This window comes from Polyodon spathula, chromosome 13 (assembly GCF_017654505.1).
Source record: "Polyodon spathula isolate WHYD16114869_AA chromosome 13, ASM1765450v1, whole genome shotgun sequence".
Lineage (NCBI taxonomy): Eukaryota > Metazoa > Chordata > Actinopteri > Acipenseriformes > Polyodontidae > Polyodon > Polyodon spathula.
In genome coordinates, this window is record NC_054546.1 from 14,298,639 (window position 1) to 14,321,355 (window position 22,717).

The 22,717-nt window shown below is 35.7% G+C and overlaps 2 protein-coding genes across 8 annotated transcripts in view; one reads left to right on the top strand and one right to left on the bottom strand.

Moving 5' to 3' along the window:
* Nucleotides 1-568: 568 nt before the first annotated feature.
* On the bottom strand, nt 569-7,702 carry zgc:171971 (uncharacterized protein LOC569690 homolog). 3 transcript variants are annotated; one of them, XM_041269055.1, is made up of 10 exons: nt 7,618-7,702; nt 6,784-6,857; nt 6,486-6,657; nt 6,360-6,406; nt 5,662-5,816; nt 3,598-3,722; nt 3,105-3,210; nt 2,416-2,666; nt 1,425-1,577; nt 569-697 (listed from the first exon to the last, which is right to left on the bottom strand). In XM_041269055.1, exons 3-10 carry the CDS (start codon nt 6,654-6,656, stop codon nt 569-571), a joined length of 1,137 nt encoding a protein of 378 aa, XP_041124989.1. In that variant the 5' UTR covers nt 6,657; nt 6,784-6,857; nt 7,618-7,702. The 3 variants fall into 3 exon arrangements, with proteins under 3 accessions (XP_041124989.1, XP_041124987.1, XP_041124988.1); XM_041269053.1 differs by lacking the exon at nt 569-697 and having other exon boundaries at nt 704-1,577; XM_041269054.1 differs by lacking the exons at nt 569-697; nt 7,618-7,702 and adding an exon at nt 7,400-7,535 and having other exon boundaries at nt 704-1,577.
* A 5,265-nt stretch (nt 7,703-12,967) lies between these two features.
* Nucleotides 12,968-22,717, top strand: part of LOC121325668 (protein bicaudal C homolog 1-like) — a 93,992-nt gene continuing 84,242 nt past the window's right edge. For all 5 annotated transcript variants that reach the window (XM_041268515.1, XM_041268516.1, XM_041268517.1 and 2 more), the window contains exon 1: nt 12,968-13,413. In XM_041268515.1, the coding sequence (XP_041124449.1) occupies nt 13,221-13,413 (193 nt within the window). In that variant the 5' untranslated portion in view covers nt 12,968-13,220. The remainder of the gene's footprint in view (nt 13,414-22,717) is intronic.

Below are 22,717 nucleotides of genomic sequence, written 5' to 3' on the forward strand. Positions count from 1 at the left end.
GTGTTCTTAAATAAGTAACAGTATAAAAAAAAAAACTAATAGCGTTTTTGTAGTTAACAGGAGCAAAAATAAAATAATGTATCAAATCTCAGACAAATGTACTTGTTGGGAGTTGCCTTTTGGATTTTGGAAATAATGACCTAAAACTCACATGAATCTTTAAAAAATAATCAGTTTAATAAAAGCAAAATTAAGCCTCAAAATTAAATAAGCCCAGAATAAAAAGTACTACTAATGTATAAATATGTGTGTTTGTGTTTAAACAGTAGTAAACACAAACTAAGCTAAAAAATGATTCACGTTTTGTATCTCAAAGCCTGAAATCTAACGATTTTTTTCTAAAAGAGTTTTTATTCATAATAATAATAATAATAATAATATTACCATCAATAAATACATTCACTGTGTAGGCATAATACAGAATTGAGAGCAAATATAAAACACGTGTTTCCTATATAGGAATATATACAATTACAGAGTTATGATTTACTGTTTAGCAAATTGATCTTTAAATAGCTTTTGCAGTAAAAAAAAAAAAAAAAAAAAGTTAATGTATCCCTGAATGCGTTTATGGTGCAAAAAGAACTTCGTTCAAAAGTGTTTCAAAGTCCGGTGAGCACACCAACTTGTGCTTTACATTTCCCAGTAAAGTCATGTCCCCAGTGCGACCTTCAGATAGCCTAACAGAAACCAGTTGCTGAAGCAAAAAAAAAAAAAAAAAAAAAAAAAAAAAGTGCATTGTTTCAGTACATTTATCGTGCTAGATATATCAAGGTCAAATGCAGTTTGAAAAGTCAGGTCTCCTTTTAGTAAATATCATTGGTTGCTGTCATCCAGCATTGTTTGGTGTGTAAAAACAGATTGCAATTAAATAATTTTGATTCCAAAAATCAACGTGCCACCTTGTACGACAATTACAGACCCACTGGGCAGGCATTTATGAATTTCACTTAGATAAAGAAACAGCAACCAACAATATATTTAGCTTTTACAAAAGTGTTTTGAATGTACAGTAAAATACCTTCTAATTAAAACTAATCAACAGTAAAACATTTAATCAACTTTCAAAATCATAAACACATTGTACTTTACACTTCTTTACATTAAATTTGTTGGACATTCAGCATTTTTTTTTTTTTTTTGGTGAAGATCTTTCTTACTATGAAATAGTGGTTGTACAGTATATGCTGTGCAGCAGTAATTGAGTGCTTTGTCATAAATTGATTTTTGTTTTTGTACTGGATTCTTGTGAGAGTATCTCAAATCACACAATGCAACTTTAATCAAAAGATGTTTCCAAATCTGTTTCTTTTGTCCAGTTTAGTGTGTGGCTCTGGTTTTAAATGCTGTGTATATGGGCCTGGTAAAATGTATATTTTTTGTAGGGTTTGATTGTGCCTTTTTATCAGCCACACCAGTCTTACCTGTAAGAAAGAAAAGGCTGCTCCCTCCGAAACATCCAGCGTGACATCGCCCATGACCAGCTGCACTTTGCCTGATTTTCTGATCTGCAGTTTACCAATGGGACCCTCTGTGAAGTCTGATAGGGTGGGACTGCTTTCTTTTATTGGAGTATCCTACGAAAACAGATGTGATAATTAAAACTGACATTATAAAGGTATCATTTGTATAAATGACAATTCACTCACTGGCCATCTTATTATAAATGTAAAATCTGTTTTTTAACTTTTCCCTTACTGTAGATTTGAGCGGTAGAGCCTAATACTGGTTTAAAAAAAATATATATAAATACTGGTTTGCTGGCTTAACTAATGGCATCTCTTAGATTCTGCAGTTATTGGCAAATCAATCTCAGTGTAAGAGGACCCTTATTAAAAGAGTCCAAAAGAATAAAATCATTACTGGCACTAGCAGCCTTATCTCTATGACCCCTTTTCTTGTGTTTAGATGAATGTATTAAATGTTGCTGTTGCTTCATGGTTCCTAACCACTTCCCGTGTTTGTCAGATATATTTAAATGGTTTTACTGCAATGCAAAAATGTTATCTGCATCTAGGTAACAGAATTAAAAAAAAAAAAAAAGCAGGGAAAGAACCGAAAGATGTTCAGCAAAACAGAAGAGACAATGTTGCAATGACAATTAGTGTCATTTTTTTATTACACATTTTTAGTGTTGGTTATTACTCCTTTAAGGTATCACATTTGTTTATGTCCACTTTCATAACCATAATTAAGTTATTTACAATAACCAGGATAGATCTTCAACTACAGTATGTTAAAAGGCGTTGGTTATCACAAATTTAAGGATTTGTAAACACACCTGCTTCCTTAATATGACTGGAAGTCTCTAAATCTTCCAACAATAAAATGCAATCATTCAAACTGCATATAATACTTACTATATGGTATATTAGTTTCAAATGAAGACAAGTTCCCAGACATGAATAGGCTTACTTGACTTTTAGAAGGTGTGTGCTTGTCCTCTGCTTTGGGTTCTTTCTTTGCAAGTTTGTCACTGTGTGCCGACGGCTGTCCAGGGATTGTATCGGGGAGCTGGATGAACAACAGCTCATCTTCATTGGACACACTCATCTTCTGGAAGAGTTCAGCTACAGTGGGCTGTTTTGGAATTAAGAAACCTTTCTTCAGTTGTGGTCTTGGTACTTTAATGGCTGTTGTATCATCACACAGAGGTTCTTCCTTCACTGCATTAAAAGGAAAAGAGTTTAAACCTGACACTTTATTATTTCAACCTAATTTCATTTTTTTTTTAAATTGTATTCATTAAGGTAATATTAGGGTCAATAAATCACCCCACCCCCAACTGCAATATAATAGACTGACATCTAGATCTACCAGATCTATAAAATAGACTCCCAATGACAATATGTGTATTGAAAAACGTGGAAGACTTGCTGGAATTATTTGATTATCTTTATGTCTATAAAAATCTATTTGGATAAAACAATTGCATGATGCTGGGTTTAATTTTATTCCAGGAATATTTAGGTGCTATGACACAGTGTCAGTACAACAGTAACATATCACTAACTTAAATCAATTTTCATTGTATTCACCCAAACAAAATGTAACATACCATGCTAATAGGATAAGCATGTTTATAAGCATGCTTTTGAACTTACTGTTTGCAGTAGCCTCATCTGCATTAAAAACATTACTTGACTGAACTAATGGAAGCTGAATTGGTCTGTTTTTTGCATCGTTCTTGAGGCCAGGATCATCTAAAAACTGCAAAAATAGGACATCGTTTCAAATTGAAAGTGTAATTACTACAAAAAGCCTGTAGAACATTTGAACCAATGTATGATCCTTAACAATGTGAAAATAGTAAAGGTTACAAGTGTCCTGCACTGTTTTAGGGAAGCGCTTATCCTATTGTGGTGAAACTAGAAAATGACTTTAGCACAAGCCATTGAGAGTAGCAGCATCTGGGGATGTATGGAGGCATGTGTTTGTATGCATGCAAGTATGTACGTCATTGATATTTATCTTTCAGTGATGCTGATAGCTCTATTTCTACTATGTTATTACAACTGAAATGACTTAACATACATATTTATATATTCTGAATTCACAGTCAAATAAGAGATGAGAGAAAAATTTGAGGTAACTTACATCATCCCGTTTCAGCTTCTGTAAAATGTCCTGTGGGTCGTCTTCAAAGGTATGTTTTTCCTTTTTAATACATTTTAATACTTGAGGTGGGCCACAGTCATTCTTGTCTACACTGTCCCAGCTCCCTTAAAAAACAAACCAAAAAAAACCCACCTTGCGGCAAAATATCACATAATCATTTAAAGAAGTTCATTCATAACTTCCTTACCGAAGAAGACGATGCTTTTATTTTCCAAAAAGTCTGTCAACTTGAATAGTCGGTCGTGCTTTATTTTAAGGGCTGTTTTTTTGTTTATTAACTGGTGACACAGCTTTTAAACATGTATTTTCTGTTAACTGTTAGTTAATAATATATAATAGGCCAGCTATAACTGCAAACACCAGAGCCCTATGGATGATCAATCAAACACCAGAGCCCTATGGATGATCGATACCCAGTCGATCATATGCTTGAAATGAAATCAGGTTTTTACTAACCCTAACCTTTAGTTAAAAGTTAACAATGTTTGTTAACAGTCAATAAACGGAAAAAACAGCCCTTAAAATAAAGTGTGATGTACTAGTCTTATACTTATGTCAAATATGTCAAATACTGTGAATATGTTTGTTCCTCAATGTTGTAACATTAACATAATATTTCCTGCATTCAAAAAAATAGGAGTTAATTAGACAGTGTATTATACATATTTACCATGGCAAATTTGCACTGTAATTTTCACCTGCTTCTCATGTGGTGGTGCTATGCATTTACCATAGTAAACCATAGTTTGTCATTTTTATTCATAAGCTTTACAATGGGCATCCACTATCAGAACCTTTTTTTTTTTTTTTCGGCCAGTTAATTTTATATCTACAGATGAATTTTACAGTATGCCGATGGAGAACATTAAGGGCTGATGTAAGGATACGTGCAAAGTGATTTGCGGCTGCAAAACACCCATGCTGCAGCCAAAATCAGCATTTTGCAAGTGCAACCCATGTTGAGCAGCCGTAAGTGGGACTTTTTTGGCAGCTAAAAATGCGGCATATGCAAAGAATGGTTTTCACCTGGTGTTCTCCATCCGCTACAGCACTTTGTCATCATTAATCCATTAAAATGATATTCAAATGTATTCAAATGAAGAAAAGAGCATAGAATTGGGCGAGGATCTAGAATACTACGTGGGCGCAAACATAATGAGATGAATGGATTTTGCCTTGCACTTGGGCAATAGCTGACCCTTCAAAAGCTTTGCACCTCGTCTTACAAGGTGCAAACCATTGTAGAAGCAAGTGATTAAGACCTGTATAAAAGCACACACCTGTTGTGGTACACTTCCTGATGTGGCGGCACTTGGCTTTTGTTGAGGACAGGCAGGAAAATTTTCTAATGGCAAGACGGAGAAGACCCTGCATTTTCAAAACCAAGGTCACTTTGTTTGGGATGCCGGACAATGCGGTGAGAAAGCGTTATTGTCTCACTCTGCAGGTCATCCTAGACTTAATTGCAAAATTTCACGTTTTCATCACCTGGTTTAGTGTCCTCCTGGTAACACCAACAGCACTGTCTTTCTCCACCATAGAGGACCACGTGGCCTATTTGGTAGCATAACTGATGCTGGCTAAGGCTTTTCCAAATAACTAAATTTCATGCTGGGTGACCTCAGCCGTAAGGATTCTCAACTCCTCAGCAAACATTTTTTTTTTCTTTTCCGTTCTTTTTTTTCTTTTGCTGCCCTTCCTCTCACATATTATTTTGTTTGGTTCAATTTTCATGCTTCACAAATTTCATACAGTGCCTACTGCTCTCTGTACTCCTAAATCACCACCTTTGGGCTGGAAGTGCAGCCGCTAGATAGCCCAATGCACAGGCAGTGCTCATAGTGACCCTCACTATCATGATTGCAGCTCATTATTTCTGCATGTTGAGTAATTTGCATTGCTCTTAAGCTTGAATAGTTCGCAATGCAAAATAATTGCCTGGCCGCTAGGCAATTTGGATTTGGCAGCAGCAATTGTTTGCACTACGCCTATCCTTACATCAGCCCCTATGAGTAGTTTGCTTGAATGTTTCTTGCTCCTTACCTATTTTCCTAATTGTGTCAGCAGGGCCTTGTTCAAAGATAGAGTGTGACTGGATAGTTTGTGGTCGGTCTCTCTTTCTGCCACGGCCATCTTTCTGTCGTTCCTCCTTATCTCGCTTTTCCTTCTTTGAAGCTGTATGGGACTCTTCCTTAAGTCTAAGTACAAAGGCATTTCAGTGATTATAACCTAACAATAAAAATATTTTATTAAGCATCTAATCACTGGGAAGATAATACATGGATGTTTTATGTTGACAGGTAGAATTATTAATAAATTTGTTTGAAAAACAAGAACATCAAAGATAAATAGACAAGTCAATTCACAGGGCAAGAAAAAAAAAACAGAAGCACATCCCAAGACAGTGTAGAATGCAGAGCTATCATGAACAGTCTGCAAGGTGATTTAACCATTCTATCAGGACACATCAGTCATTTTTGCAATACGGAAAAACTTGCCCACCAGAGCATATGCAATCAGCTTCATGGAAGTATTGCGGATGTAGATGGTTTTTTTCCCCCCCTTTTTGTTAAGTAGAATAAAATTGCACTACAGGGAAACTACTCTGGAGGTCCTACACTTGGGCAGCTGGCTCTTTGAGCTAATATAATTAGTGGTTGTGTAAAAAACATTGCTAGAAGCCAATGGGCAATGTACTAGTTTTTCCAAATTAAGAACTTGAATAATTCAAATGTACTTACTCATCTTTGGTTTTACGGACTGAATGTATATTTGGAGCAAAGGTTTTCTGTAAAACATAAGAATTACTTTTAGTAACATAATACAAAAAAACTAAAGTTAAGGGGCTAAGTGTTTTATGGTCTCACCTTTTTAAAACCTCCTAAGGTAAGATCTCTAGAACGCAAGGAACTCAGACGACCTGGAGGAGGCTGGGTATTTACTGATGGTCTTCCAAGTAAACTTCGCCCATGAGCAAACGAGGGTCTGGTACCAGAGGTACTGGGGGCACTGTCCGACTCACTGAGGCGGTGGAACATGCTGAAAAAATGCAAAACAAAACAGTTTAAAATAACATTCTTTATAATAACTGTTTCTATTTGAATTTTCTTCAGTTTGTTTGTAAAATAAATAAACACAACTTTCAAAAAAAGAACTGCAACTTACCTTTGATACCTTCTGATTTATAAATGGTACCGTCTTAAAGGTGTAGATGTTTCTTGGCAACCTCGTCTTCTGACCTACATTTTTGGAATATGTAAAGTTGACACAGCAGTTGATTACGCAAGCAACTCGTGAGGAGTTTTTGCATTTTCTTGCTAGCACGGCAAGACAATTCATTGCAGAAGCATCATTAGCAACAATTTCTAATTCAGTGTTTGTTTAAACACCAGCCTGTCTCTGGTTTCATTTTGTTAACACTGCAGTAAAAGTGTTACACTTCCTTGTGTTCTGTATTTGCACGCTGAGAGTTAAACTAATCTTTTGAACTAAGCGGTTTGACATAGCCTAGTAGTACGTAGTCTAAAATGAAAAGTGATTTAATTATTTTGCAGATAACTATAATATTTAATCAACAAACACGCACGAACATAAATACAAAATACATACAGTACGTGTTTTTTTATACTGTGCTTAATTCCCGTATATATTTACGTATTTGAAATCCTCGCTGCTAAAAAGCCAGGAAATGTATACTAACTCTGCTTGCTTATGAGTTTTGCAGAAACACTCTGCCTATATTCCCATTATTGATTTTTACGAGCAAATAAATAACACCGACGTGTTTTCTGTTCACGATGTAAACAGATCCGTCCATTTTGTTCGCTCTTCTCTGCAAATTATAGCAGATCTCAGGAACACCATTAAGCATAAACGAAAAGCTGTTATTGACCCATCATAATGCACCGTAAATCAAATTATGGAATTTTACACAGATTTTTTATTTTTTATTATTATTTTTTTTTTTCTGAGCAAAAAAATGAATAAAAACAACATTACCCGCCTGAATTACATTACATCACGTTTGTCATCATTACTATTGGTCTTTTACTGGACTGGAACTGCACTTCCCAGAGTTGACCTGATGCTGTGCTGTAGCGTGCTGATCAGAATTTGATATATAATGAATGGTACGTTGTTTATCGTTAGAAACAATGTGTATTTTTACTTCCCAGTACAAAACGTTCCATTGGTAAACAACATAACATTTTCATTTTGTGTACTGTGGTTTAACATCGGCTAGGCAATATGGAATTAGTTTAAATTGCTATATTTTGAAGCGCAACATTACTATAATTCCTTATTCTTCTAACACTATTAACTCATATAGCCACTGGATAACAGTGTTCATCAGCCCACACAATCTGACACTGCAAGAATCCATGTAAACCGGCACGGATTCTGTTTTAAATTATTAATAAAACAATTGAAAACAACGTCAGATACAATTATAAGTTAGTTTTAGCAGATCATGAACTTCCTTTATAAAATTGGTCACGTTAGTGAATGGTGAAAGTCAGAGACAAGGAGGAGATTTGCTCCATTCCTTAGGGTCTGTAAAATCAAAATAAAGGGTTACAGGAGGAGAACATTAAGGTAAAGCAAACCGTCTGATCTTTAACCCTGAGTGTCTGTAGTTCAGTTCACTTCTGAAACCTATTATACTGTCCATTCCACGACAACTTTTTTCCAACTACCCACACACTAATGATCTGTATTTAGGGGTATTGGTAGCACAATGGCTGTCAATGTAGTATAGAACCACAGTAATATTATGGAAATGTTACACTGTGGTACAGCGTGAACCAATATACATTGGTTATCTATTGATGTACCATATCAGTACCAGTTTTCTGCCATATCAGAGCCACCGTGTTGCCATATTATTGTTAATGCGGTGGCTTGTTAATCCTTATTTTAAGGGTTATTCATGTTAATATGTTGGCATTGTAGTCAGTTATTTTTTACTGTTTTCCTGTAAGGGAAATTAGAATATAATTTTCTACATGTTTTATGCTCTAAAATTTTATTCCCGAACCGTGTTTTGTATTTATTTTCTTTGTCTTATGTATAATTAAAGTAACAGGCCCTTTTAAGTTAAGCTCTTCCCTCATTTATATTTTTGCAATGTATAAAATACACCACTAGGTGTCACTCCAATATTTAGTGTACACTGCAGCACACAGCTCATGCACCTGTATAATACAATAATTACACTATGTAACACAATTTTTGCTCCTGGGTAGTAAGTGTTATTTCCTAATTGCTTATGCCTCAAAAGTATAGAAAATGGCTATTATTCCCCACAAACTTTGCTTTTGTGACCAGGACAGTGATATTTCAAAATATCACTATTTCCAATGGGAAAACGGGCAAATGTGTGTCTTTTCTAAATACAGTATAATTGTAAATCTCGAAAAACTACTCACGTCTAAATCTTTTGTAGTCATCTTTGTATTACTTTAGTATAAATACATGTTAATTTGGATTCATATGTTGTTTTTTTTCTGACTTTATGTGAACGAAAAGACACACATTTGCCCGTTTTCCCATTGGAAATAGTGATATTTTGAAATATCACTGTCCTGGTCACAAAAGCAAAGTTTGTGGGGAATAATAGTCATTTTCTATACTTTTGAGGCATAAGCAATTAGGAAATAACACTTACTACCCAGGAACAAAAAAAAAAAAAAATGTTTTTTTTGTTACACAGTGTTATCCTTCTTGCTGTGATGTTGTCTGCCCTTCGACATTTGATAAAGGGTGATGGCCTTTTTAATTTCTATTTTGCTACCTGGACTATATCATAGCCTGAAAATGTCTTTCATAACCTCCTGCTAATGGGGTATCTGGGGTCTATTTTAATTATCTCAAAAGTGTAATTCTATATTAATCTATATAATAATCATATTAATGGGGAGTCATATAGTTGTTCTACAGAGTGTATTTATTAACCTAATTTAATACCGTACAAATGTGATTTCTGTCATATATCATGTTTAAAAGTCTAAAGACAGCTGGATTTAGATCTGCCACTGTTTAGGTCATTAAAATAGACTCCTATGTCCCTTTGGCTCAGATAGTGATGTAATCATAAGAAGTCCTTAAGGTGGAAGAAAGCTTGTGGCCCAAACTTAGATGTGTATGTAACATAAATCGATCCTTTTATATATTCAATATCAGTCAATAAAAAAAATGTGTGTAAGCTTGTGGCCTGTAAAATGTAATGTTATTGAACATATTGTGGGGCTCTTAAATTAATTGTCTGTAAGCAAGTCAGATCAGGTCTTTAGAGACAAAAGATTAATAACTTATGTTATTCAGCCTTCCAATAATACGGCTTTGTAATAAAAAAAGAGAATTACATTTTTGCATATTTATGTAAACAACAACAACTTCACTGAGAAAAATATGCTGTTGAAAATTACAAGGAAACATATTTTTTTTTCAAATTTGCAACCTGAAGCTACAGAGCCCAGTCATATGACAATTGTTCTAAGCTATAACTCTGTGGAGCAACTGAAAGGCAAACTGTTTGTCAGTACTGGAGAGTTTATGATCCATTATGCCTGTTAGCAAAACTGTACCCTGGAGCTTCTTTGTGCAGCTGGTGTGTTTATGCACATCCGCCTTGACGTAGTGTGTGTTTTATAAAGCAATTCATGTGGTAAAGAAGGATCATTAATTATTATCTTTTGTCAAGTTGTTGTTGGAAACATTTGGAAAATGTCTAAGCAAGATGTTGCACTCTTGAATAATTAGAAACCATTTGTACAAAACCTTTTCATTTGCTATGGAAGCTTGTATATTGATCATAGGGATGTTCGTGTGAGTGCTGATTACAATGACTCTTGAAGTAAAGTATGTGATTTAGCAATAAGTGATGCAACTGATGTTATTTAGAATTTAGATTATACAGTAGCTTCGTATTTTCTTTATAATTATCTTTTTTTTATTGTTTTTAGTTTCAGTCCTAGTCCTCTTTGTTTTTACTTTATCCAGTTTAAAAACTTTTTATGACAAGCATTCTGAGTCAATTTGATTTATACTAAACTCACATTTAAGCAAATACCTGTTGCTTCTAATATATAGAATAGAAGTGAGTGGGGTCTTAGTTTAACATGTGCTGGGTTTTGGAAGCATAGATAAGGGCCAAACAACCTAAGCAACTCCAAGAGATTCAGTTCAGGCAGTTACTGTACAGCAGGGATGAGCAACCAAAGTGTACCTAAGAGTTATATATGCAGCTGCAAACAGCCAGACTCCTTACAACACTGCTCAGGAGTAAGCATGTAATACAATTGATGTTTTAGATAATAAGACTGTCTTTCAGTTGATTTTTGTTTTATCATACCAAGGTTTTCTTTTAAAGTAAAAACAGAAATGGATGTTTTGATGTCTATCTAAGGTAGGATGGACTTCATATGAAGGGTTGTGCACACTTGGTTTAGAAAAGTATGTTGGTAACCTTTTATTCATAAATAAATATTCAATTGATGTTCATTTTCCCATGTATTGAGTTAAGTTTCATATATTATTGTTGTTTACGTTGTGAATACTGTACTTTTTATAATAATAATAATAATAATAATAATAATAATAACAACATTGCCACTACTACTATTAATAATAATTGTATTTACTTCTTCAGATAAAGTTTCCTATTTGTTTTTTTTTCTGTAAATGTGTTCCATTTTAGCAGTCGCCTTCTTGTCATTTAAAAAAACGTACCTCCTACTTTTCTCAGCACACGGACAAAATGTGCATTTACTCTATAGAGTAAATGCAGACTAACGCACCCACTCATTAATATTTCCTTGTGTTGCCCTCAAGAGTCAAATTACTATCTTCCCACTGCACTTAAAGGCTCTATTACTTCCCTAATTGTCCACAAGGGGTAGACCAGTACAAAGAAGAGGTATTGTGTGTCATTTCTTTCCCTTTTGTTCGACATGAAATTATTATTTTGTCTAAAGTCTTAAATTCCATGGTCATACCCTTATACAATTGCATCATCTTAAAAGCATAGCATAGTGCACTAAATGTGAAGCCCAGAAAGGTACAGTATGAGAAAACATTTTTAAAAAATGACAAACTATGGTAAACTATGGTAAATGTATAGTATAACAGTAGGAATAGCTCGGGGGACTGCAAATGTACCGTGATTTATTATGGGACAGTTATGGAAAGGTGTGATGAGCAACAAAATTTCTTAGTTATGTTTAAGAAAGTGGTTACCCTTTTAACCAGCATTGAAAATATCACCTCTGAAGGTGTTTCATGTAAAATGCTGCCAGTATGACAAAACACCATTGAAATGTGCTTCTGTAGTGTATTGGTGCTTACAGGTGGATTCCAATCACCCCTGCTTCTACGAGTAGTATATACAAGCATGCCTGGGTTCAATAAGTGCCTAAGTGGCAAGAAAGACAGGACAGAGTTCCGGAGGGTTTTCCAATCTACCACTGCCACAAGTATTAGCAGGATCATGTCTATTTAGCATACACAAGCACAGAAGAAAAAAAAAAAACATGAAATTGTATATTTTAGTATAAAATGAAAGAGTGGCAATGCTGAACATATTAAGTGCAAACATACTTCTCTTTGGGCTTTATATTATTTGTTTATTTAGCAGACACCTTTATCCAAGGTGATGGGTGTGTGAACTATGCATTAACTGCAGGGTCACTTACAACAACATCTCACCTGAAAGGCAGAGAACCAGGAGATTAAATGACTTGCTCAAGGTCACATTGTGAATTAGTGGCTGAGCCCAAATTTGAATCAGGGACCTCCCAGTTACAAGCCCTTTGCTTTAACCACCAGACCACACAGCCTTCTTTACAGCTACTTCTAGAAGAAATTGGTGAAGGTATTTTTCTTTTTTTAGTTGGCTGGACAAAGTTACCCCCTACCTCTCAGTAGAAACAATTCTGCAACCAACAAATTGAAACATGTACTGTTGAAGTTTAAGAGGAAGTGTGGATTTGAGAGCAAAGTTAAACTAGGGATTTCAGTAACAAAATGGGCTCTGAATTATGTCTCAAATACCTAATTAATTTAGTGACTCAGTCTTAAACACTGCACTATTGCAGAGGAGTAGAAATTCCTTAAGTGAGGGAAAAATAAAACTTTCCCCAACTGTTAAAAACTTAAGAAAATGAAATACTGCAATATGGGTTTAATATTTTTGTTTTTATTTATATTTTAATCCAACTCACTGTACTTTGCTTGTGCCTGAAAGATTTTGTACTCTATTTGGACCCCTGCCTTAAAAACGAGGGGGGGGGGGGGTAGTGTGAATGATATAAACTGTGGGTCCCCGTTCAGTAATACTGGTTTGCTGTAACAGAGATGCTTCGCTAAACTTGAGGAGTTACATTGCTCAGTCGAAATAACATGGAGAGGGTGCTCTGGGCGGTGCTTTGCAGCTGCGGCAAAGTCGAGTGCGCAAGGAAACAGTAGAAGAAAGAGTATAAAAAAAACAATGAGTGAAGGCAGAAAGTTTCAGTGAATGGGGAGAGGAATGAGTGATTAGTTTGTGTTTATAAGTCTAGTGTATGATATACGACTAACTCAGTGTGCGGCGCTCAGCAGACGCCATGGCTGCTCAGTGCGAGTCTTTGAGCGGATACTTGCAACAATCGGACCCGGGCTCGAACAGCGAGCGCAGCACAGACTCTCCTGTCCCCGTCTCTGAAGATGATTCAAGCGGGCCCCATGCCCCACCAGATCCGGAATGGACCGAGGAGAGGTTTCGTGTGGATCGCAAGAAACTGGAAGTCATGTTACTAGGTAAACAGCAAAAAGTCAAGCGTGACTCTCGCTTGAAAGTTGGTTACTTTTTTGTGTAAAAAGTTTAAGTACAGTCAAGACTGTTGATATGAACCCGTAACCACCTTAAATGTTTAGTAAGAAAAATATGTAAAGGAGACAACATAGTTTAATTTTGAGTTATGCAATTTACAATGCGTCCAGAGGGATGTAATGTTTGGAAATTACGAGTTTTGCTAATGCACTTTCTGAGTCAGGACTTTTACAGTTGTTTAGATATATAAAGGTCAATGTGAATTGAGAATTAGTGCTTACTATATTACAAACTTTTACAATGTAACAACGATCTTAAATACATAAAGTAAATTACTTTAATGCAGTAGCTTGATGTTCAAGACAGTGCAACAACATTCTCTCCTGCCGAGAATGTTTCCAAAATATTGTGTTAAACAGATCCATAGTTTAAAAACAACGTAATTGACCAATAACTTTGTCTGCTAAAACTTATAACTGCGAAGGACACTATACCATCATTGCTTTCTGTTGGCAAATTACTTAATATTAGCAAGCGCATTTTAACATAAACTCAAGGCTGAGTTACATTCCTGCAATCTGAACAATCTATTTAATTGGTAAACCAGTACTGTATAACTAAGAACAATCAGTGGTATCCAATATTTCTGGTTAAAGGCTGCCAATTTAGCAGAGGGGTTCTGAAAGTAGTCAAACTTATAACCACAAAGTTGAATCACTTTCACGCACTATTCAGAAATGTTGTACTGTATATTTGTGTTTGTTTGTAATCGCTGTTCACGCTTTATTTATTTATTTATTTTTGCTTTGTTTTTTCTAGGATGGCATAGCGGACATTTCATCAGTACAAACTGAACTTTTACTCCCAATTAAGTTTCGTTGTAGTAACTTATGTTAAAAAGCAAGTAAATTAAGAAAAAAGTCTGTGTAATTTAAACATTGTTTCCAACCTTATTCATATTTAAATTGATATCCTTAATAATCATTAGGTTATTGCACTGTGGTGTTGTGAGTTTCTTTTAAAATGAAAGGTGTTAATTATACCAGACCCCATTCACACTTGCGATTTAAGACGGCTCAGGGCTGCCTTTTCTCCAGAACGCTCCAAAAAAGAAAAGGCAGCCCAGGGCCGGCCCAGATTTAGGCCGCCGTTTCAATGTGGCCCAGGGCAGGCCTTTACATATGTATGAATGCAAACTAGACTAGGGCAGGCCTTTCCCTATCGCATGACCAATGTGGTTGCATAGTTCAGTAGACACTTGCATACTCTCATGCTTGCCAAAGGTAAATAGAAAGCTGAATGCTCTGCTGGCCAAGACGGCAGTGGATCAATATTGAATGGTAATTATTTCTACATCATACAACTTTAATTTTAAAATTATTAAATTAAAAAAAAAATCTAGCGGGTTAACATGCGAGCTACAATGCATTCTAATTGTGCTTAATTTGTCAAATTAACTTTTCTTCCTGTTACTTAGTAACTAAGCGATAAATCTATAAACTGCAGGAATGTGGATATCAATAATGCTGGCGACTTGATATATTCAGCTACCATTGTTTATTTTGCATGTAACAATATAATAGCTACAGAACAAGTGTGCATCTTTAGATTAAAATGGCGATCATTTCTTTAGCTGCTTTTACTCGCACAGAAAAATAATACTGATCTCATCCACAAATATTAAGGTCGTTGATGCACCATGTGAGGGTGAGACCCGCACTGTAATATTTCAGTGCCTGTTATTGTGATGGATATTGTTAATGTTGTTCTGCTGGCAGTAGAGCAGTGGTTTTTTATGTATCATGCATGTTGTTGAGCACAGTGTCTTTACTGATAATGTTTAGGGGCTAGAGAATAATAATGACAATGGTAATAATGGTAATCCTTGGGAGGGAGCAGTCGTATTAGTATTAGGTGGTCAGTTGTGAGCTTGTCTTGTGAATGCCGGTCAATAATAGTCATTTTCAGTCTGTAAAGTATCCTTTACGAAACTAAGTATGTATACCTGTCAACACTAGCAAGTTGCTGTTTCCTGCGTTCTAAATACCTCTGTGTTCTTGAGAGAATAATGTGATTGTGGCTGGGGGTGCAAAGAAATTACACTGACGATTTGAAAGAACATTCTTAGCTTAATATCTTAAACTTCCTAGTTTAATTATCCTGAAATGTCACAATGCCCTTGACCTCTAAAAGCGCTGCATACATGTACTTCTCAGATTCGAAGGTGTAAAACTAAAATGTACTGACGTTGGTTTTCACTTTTGTAACCTCAAGGGATGATTATTGCATTTCCTTGTTTTCTGGACTCCCTGATGCCTCATTCAGTAGGTTGTAGCTGGTTTAAAATGCAACAGCCAGTCTACCTCTCACATTTCCCTGCTTTTAAGGTCACTACATTGGCATCTAGTGAAGCATTGTTTTGATTAAGCCATTGCCTACTTAAAAGGCTATCATGCTTTTGGTCCTGCCTATTTGCATCAGGCCTGTACTTTAAAATCTGCCAAAAATCTGTTGGCAATTCCCAAAACTCGGTGCACCAAAGTTCTTTTACTTAGGAACTCGCGTGCCACAATTTCTGAGTCCGTCAATATCTTTGAAATCTAAGCTTTTGTCGATTTAGCTTTTTGCTAGCAAACAGTTTAGAGATATTTTTAGTTCTCCCAAGTGCCCTGGGGTGCTTGTACACGAAGGACGCTCAAAATTAAATAGGGATGGTATTGATGTAAGCATTTTTCATTTTCAGTTTCGACAAGTTTAATTTTGAATTGTTATCACGCAAGTGAAACAATTAATGGGCCATGTTAATCAAGCTTTAACTCGGGTCAATAATCACGAAACTGTTCTAGACTGTGTGTCTTCTTTAAGCATTATGAATGTAGCCCAGTGCATGCCCAGGTGAAGCAGCTATGCTGTCAGTTATTCAAGAGCAAGTCTGCAAGGTGTTGAAGTTGTTCTGGAGGAATATTTGACCATTCCTCAGCGATTACCTCCAGTATTCCTGCAGGGAAGTTGGGTCTGGAAATCTGCAGCTAAAGCCTGTTTTGAATATAACAGTACCTGTGAACCGCTTCAAACTATGAGAGTAAATGTTCAAGTTCTTTGCTGTTGAGAAGCATCATTACTGGACAGTTTCCAGAAAGCATGTTTGCTACAAAGCCTGTTGTAAATTAATTACCCAACAGCACCTTAAAATGCCTCATTTGTTATCCCGCTTAAATGGTTACAAAACCTGTCACCATTACATTTAGCTGATGCCTTTATCCTTTGCCAAACATGTCATATTATGTGAGGAGATACTGTCTGCCAGGCTTATGTCCATCTACTTAGTGTATTCACATTCATTACACCATCTTGCACACCGTGTGTGCTTGCATTAAACTATGCACACAACTTGTCAAACTAAAAGGAACACTTGACTGCTTTGTATTAACTAAGCTATTTTGGCAAATGCCTGCCATTCTTTCATGTGGGTTATCATTTTGCGGGCAAACAAATCAGATGTGCAATGTTAAGTGGTTCTTACTAATATAGCTTTTATGATCAGTATTTGCACTGCGGTTGTTTAAGCAAAATGGACAGTAGACAACTTGCTCTATATCCTCTATAGCCTATAGCTTCAGTTGTATTACATACTTGGGCTAGCATAGTTTATAACTGTGTAAATGGGGTTTGTCTAAATTATATTCATTCAAAAACCTTTAAAAAAAACTCATGCATTAAAACCTATGTGAATGGGGCCCACAATGTCACTTTTAAAAGAAGACTATTGGAATGACAGATTACAAGGTATAGTTTTTAAAGAAAAGGAATGGGGTTGAGGCCTTCGGTTGGCTATTTAGTTAAAATATCAATATGCTGTTTAAAACATAATATAAACCTATGTCCTCATACTTGTTGTTGTTATTGTGGTCAAAAGGTTTGGGAGGTTACAGTAGGTTTACTGCATACTGTTTGTTTTTTGACAAATGTACTTTCAAATAAAGGAGAAAAGTTTAATAATCAGGTTATCAGGATGTGGCTACTGCCAAAGTATGTCCCATAGTCTGACTCACTCTCGTATAGTCTGGCTGGCTGCTTGAAGTAGATTTTCTCTGCTGGGGGTAGGTTAATCTTTAACACTTCAACATTCTCACTGTAAAAGCATCTTAACATAGTGGAACTTGAGCTTAACATTTTTCTGGGCATATATTTTGTTTAACAGTTGTAAAATGTGAAATAGCTTCAAATACAAGTGGCAGGAAATTATCACAAAAGCATTTGGCAGTTTTAGAAAAACAATTAAAGTCCTGTATAGTGTTACCCAAAAAACAAGCAGGAACACCTTGAAAATATAGATCAGTAAACCATGATTGGTGTTATTTACCTCCAATTACCTCGGAAAAGGAAGTTTACATGCATGAAGAGCTTTCTGAAATGGTACCTGTTTGTGACGAGTCCAATTGCTTGCTCACGGGGAGAAAAAAAAGATTATTGCAACCTGTTAAATGTGTCAAATAGCACAGATACAGGAAGGCTCTTCAACATTTTAGTTTCATTGGATTTATGATCTTTCTTTTCATATAGTGATAGAAGCAAATGGAGCAGGTCTTTGCATCTGTCTGCTAGAAACACTTGCATTATACTGGTCAGTATGGTGCATTGTTAGGGTCTTAGTCAAAGCCCTAGCGGACTGCTAGTTCAGTAGCTGTGGCATTTGTCTTTTCAAGGTCCTTTTGAGTCTTTGAACCACATGTTTTAATGCAATGCAAGTGTTCCTGTCGGGTCCTGAAAAATATCCTCTTAGTCATTCTCTAGAGAATGTTTGTCTTATCTGCTGCACTCGTTGAGCCTTGGTGGCCCTTAAGCAAAGAAAAAATAACTTTTTATTAATCGACAGGTTCCATGAAAAATTGAACTGGTTATTTATTACCACAGCTACAGGAACCTTAAGTGACTGAAAGTGAGATTGCTTTTAAAAAATGAACGTTTTGCTAATGGAAAATTGCTGGCTAAAGCTGGTCACTTGGTTATACAGTATGCCAATGTATTTCAACTATATAATTTTACTAGTTATACGATTACTACATATCTTTATTTGGTAAGGGTATTATATTAATTACTTTGATAGAAAAACAGGATGTACGCCTATACTTATAATGAAAGTTTAAGTTCTTTAGATTTTAGTTATTTTACTGTACTGTGTTCGTACATAAAACGTTACTTAAGTGTACTATAAAGCAAATTAGAGGCCATTATTAGTAAATGTTTTTAGGAACAGAAAATAACTGGATTTATCCAAATATTTTCAGTGGGTTGATGTGCACAGTTTTATAAGTTCGTGTGTAGACTTACTGGTAAAAAAAAAAGAATTGAAAAGCAAAGCTGAGTGGTTCTGGTTACTAAACGCTGAAATTATTTCTTATAATAAGCACCCTACACACAACTTAAGTTGGTAATATGATAGAAGAGGCAACAACACACACAATTCAGTGTACTGCAATACTAAAAAAAAAAAGAACAATATACTCTGATTCGTAATACAATTCAGTGGGTGGGGTGGAAACTTATTCGATTTTACAGAGGAATTCACAAAACCCTTTTCTAAACAGCTTGTAATGTGGCATGGGTGGTACTTTATATATATTTTTTTTTTTTTTTCAGAAAGCAATAAAGGGTTTTAAGCAAACCCTCTCCCCACATTTGTAGACAGCAATGTAGCTCTGAACAAGCGGAAGTGTTTTTTTTATGACTTTGTAAAAGATGTTTTCAATTACTTGCACGTCATCTGGTAACAACATTTATATGGTGTTCATGCACTGTCAGGCAATCTTGCATCAGATTGTTTTGCGACCAACAGTTTGTCTTGGTTTTTCATAATGCTTTAATATTTTACCTCAGTGTACTAGGTTTCAGGTGTGACACAGCTTGGGGTTCCTGCATTGGTTTTGATTGGCTTATGAATTAGTTTCCCCAGGCCTTTTACAGTTTCAATAGTATTTCAACCTCTCTTGGTTTTGGCTTAAGTAGTGCTGCTGTGCACATTCCTTAAAGCTACATGTCATCTCGGCCTTTCCTGGAAAATACACTTCAACTATAAGTGATGTTCCATGCCACCAATCTTCTTCTATGAATCTTAAATGTAGCTATTGAGTTTTATCAAAAATAACATGCTTGTAATTGGCAGAGAAATTGTTCACAATTGCATGCAGATATATACAGAAACATCTGGCTTAACCCTGTCAGGACACTGTGTTTATATTGTTCTGGAAGGATAAAAGATCATTCTGCAGTGTTTACATGGTTTCTGTCATTTGTGAAAGGAAATCTACAGATGAGCCTCCAGAATGGATCTTGAGTCATCACTTTTTAGATTTTCCATCATGAAACTTCAGTCATTTGTGAGACAGTTCCTTGCAAAAAAAGAAACATTAATTTGTGCTGTCTTGGATTTGGAAACACCTTCCAAAGGCACAGGTATCTCTACTGTTATTGGTCTGTCAAATCTACTCTCTTATCTATTGTCACGGAAACTGACTATTATTTCTTATTAATACATTTCATTGTGTATCTGCTGCAGATGTCCTGGGGGGAATCCACTAATTAGGGGACATTCTTTTTCTGTATTCTACAGCTGGGTCACTGCAATTATATCAAGTGTCCTAAATGCAATGTGCTTTAGTTTAAAATTTGATTCACACATAATTTAAACAAAATGCGATCTCAACATCTGTCTTGCCATTGATGTCAGGATGAACTTGAACTTGTGTTTGTTTAGCGAGTGTATCTCTTTGACACATTTTCCTTCATCTTTCTGGCTTGGGGCTGCACGTTCTAAACTGGGTAAACTGCAGCAGGAACTTGGTTACTAAATGGCATGGGTGAAGACTAGATATTGGAAATGTATTATGCACACTAGCTATGTGATATGAGTTACATTGTCACAACTTCAGCTATGGCCCATAGGGATACTGTGTTTCACTATTAAGGAGTTATAATTTATATGCTATTTAATTGAGTTACTACATCCATTCCTGGCAGGGAGCTGTAAACTGTGTAGCGAGAGCATCATAGCTGCAATGGCCTGGTGAAATAAGTATGGAGGTTTTTGTAACAAGACTGGGATCCATCTGGACATTGAAGCTATTGCTATCATAGTTTTGCTGTATAGTTAGCAATAATTAAAAAAATAAATAAATAAAACTATTTTCCCTGTTTACTGGGGAGACACAACAGACTTTTAGTTGTACATGAAGAGAATGTATTTGACCCAAATGTAGGTATCCCATAAATGCCGTTCCAGTTGGATGTTGATGATTTTCCCACATGACCCAGTTATTCCAAGTTATTCATTGCAATTTGGTGGTTTCACTTTGTTCAGCACAATTAGTTTCAGAAACATATGGACGTGATTTTATTTATTTTTTTCAAAAAAATGTCTTTTGAAAAAAAAAATAGCTTGTTTTTATGTTTTGGCTTTGTCTTACTCAGATTTGAAAATTTAAATATATATCATCATCATCATCATCTTCAGCCTTTTTCAACCCACTGCTGGATGAAGGCCTCCCCAAAAGTGTACCACATTTTTTTGGAAATATTTGGAGTTATATAAACCAGGAGACATATGATGATAGACATAGCTAACCTAAGAGAACATAGCGTTCATAACTATCAAGCATTAAGCAATGCAAGGATTAGGGAGGATTTTAAAATGGGTATTTGTACAGTGTCGGAAAAGAGCAATGTTTATTTTTGATAAGCATCTATTATGTTCTGTCCGTTTGTGTTTTTTCAATAATTTATAATGTCCATTGCTTACAGACATTGTGGTTATCTCAATCTCAAAGCAGAGAATGAACATTTGCTCAGAAAACACAAGCAGTGAATTAGTAGAAGCATTGGGACCATATTTATACAGCCTGACAGTATTGTTTATTGATCTCTACAGTGCATGCAGTTGATCTCTACTGTATATGTTATGATAAGCTTTGTCGTAAAATGTGTTTTTTCTTGGGCTGTATGTGTTTTATAAGCTTTTAATATTTTAGGATAAACAAATGCTTATTCATTTTACAGACAGGTGAATTGCTTCTTCCTTCTGTACCAGGTGTAGAACTTCCTGATCAATACCAAATGCTTATTCTGGATGCAATTGCAGTTAGCAGTGTTCCACTTGCAGTACCAGATAAATATTACAAATATAGACAGTTTAAAGCTGGGCGATGTTAATGGTGTCTAGGTGAGATATGTATGGTGTGCAGGTTTATTGCTATGGGTAGTCAGCACAGCAGTGATTCGACTTTGAGTTGGCAAAGTGTTGTTCTGGAGGGTTATGACCATTCTTAAATCATACTGCTTTATGGGACAGGACTCTTCTTGAAATCAGCCATAGGCTGTTTTCGGTAACACTTCTAATCCAATTATGTGCTGCTGGTATGTTCTGTATAATGTTGAATAAAAGCTTTTGGAGGAAGTGAATGCAGTTTGGAATGTGCTTTGAGTTTGCAGTGTTCTGGAATGGGGCCTACGAAAACAGGATTGGGTTGGTTAAAGAGTTGAGATTAGCACGTCTATTGGATTACTCAGTTAAGAGTGCTCATACAGTATACACCTCTCTATAACTAGTTACAGATATCCTTTTCAGCCATATTTGCAAGAAGCTAACAAAACAGTTTGTTTATCCTGTTAAATAACTATAGCCATCTTGTTTGAAGGCTCCAAATCCATAATATATCAGTTATTTGTCATTTTGCACCAATTTGAAATAATAAAAGCTGCATATAAAGGTAAAAACATCTGTCCATCCCACAATTCTGTTCAGTTTTACTAGATCTGTTTACTACATTCTTCCATAGTTTACCCTTCTGTGCACTCCAGAAACCAGACCTTAAGGCTGCCTGTTTACATTCCCTAAATGTGGTTTCAGCTGCAGCCACACAAGCTTCATCCCTCCTTCACAATGCAGCTTTCTTGACACTTTATTGTCTGGTAACTAAACAGGCATGTCTCCTGCTACTACCTGTAGCAGCAGGAGCTCATGGATATCATGAACACATTCAGGCTCTGCTGAAATCTCAGGGGGGAAACTAAACCAAAAAAATGTTGGATTGGATGTCAATCATACAGTAGTTTCCTTATCTGCACAATACTCCCATGGAGATTCCTTTTTAAAAGAAAGACATACAGGACTAGATCACAGGTCTTTATGATTCGTTATAAATTTTAGTTGAGCCTCTTGCTATACAGTAGGTCGTTATTGGAGAAGTGTGCTTCTAAGGGGAGTCGTAACATAAGATTGACATCCAGCTTGCATTG

Coding starts and splice junctions, on each gene's coding strand:
- zgc:171971 (XM_041269053.1), bottom strand. CDS start 6,656: ATGTTCCACCGCCTCAGTGAGTCGGACAGTGCCCCCAGTACCTCTGGT. Junction 6,407..6,485: donor CCTTAGGAGGTTTTAAAAAG/GTGAGACCATAA, acceptor TATGTTTTACAG/AAAACCTTTGCTCCAAATAT. Junction 2,667..3,104: donor AGATGAGGCTACTGCAAACA/GTAAGTTCAAAA, acceptor CTTTTAATGCAG/TGAAGGAAGAACCTCTGTGT.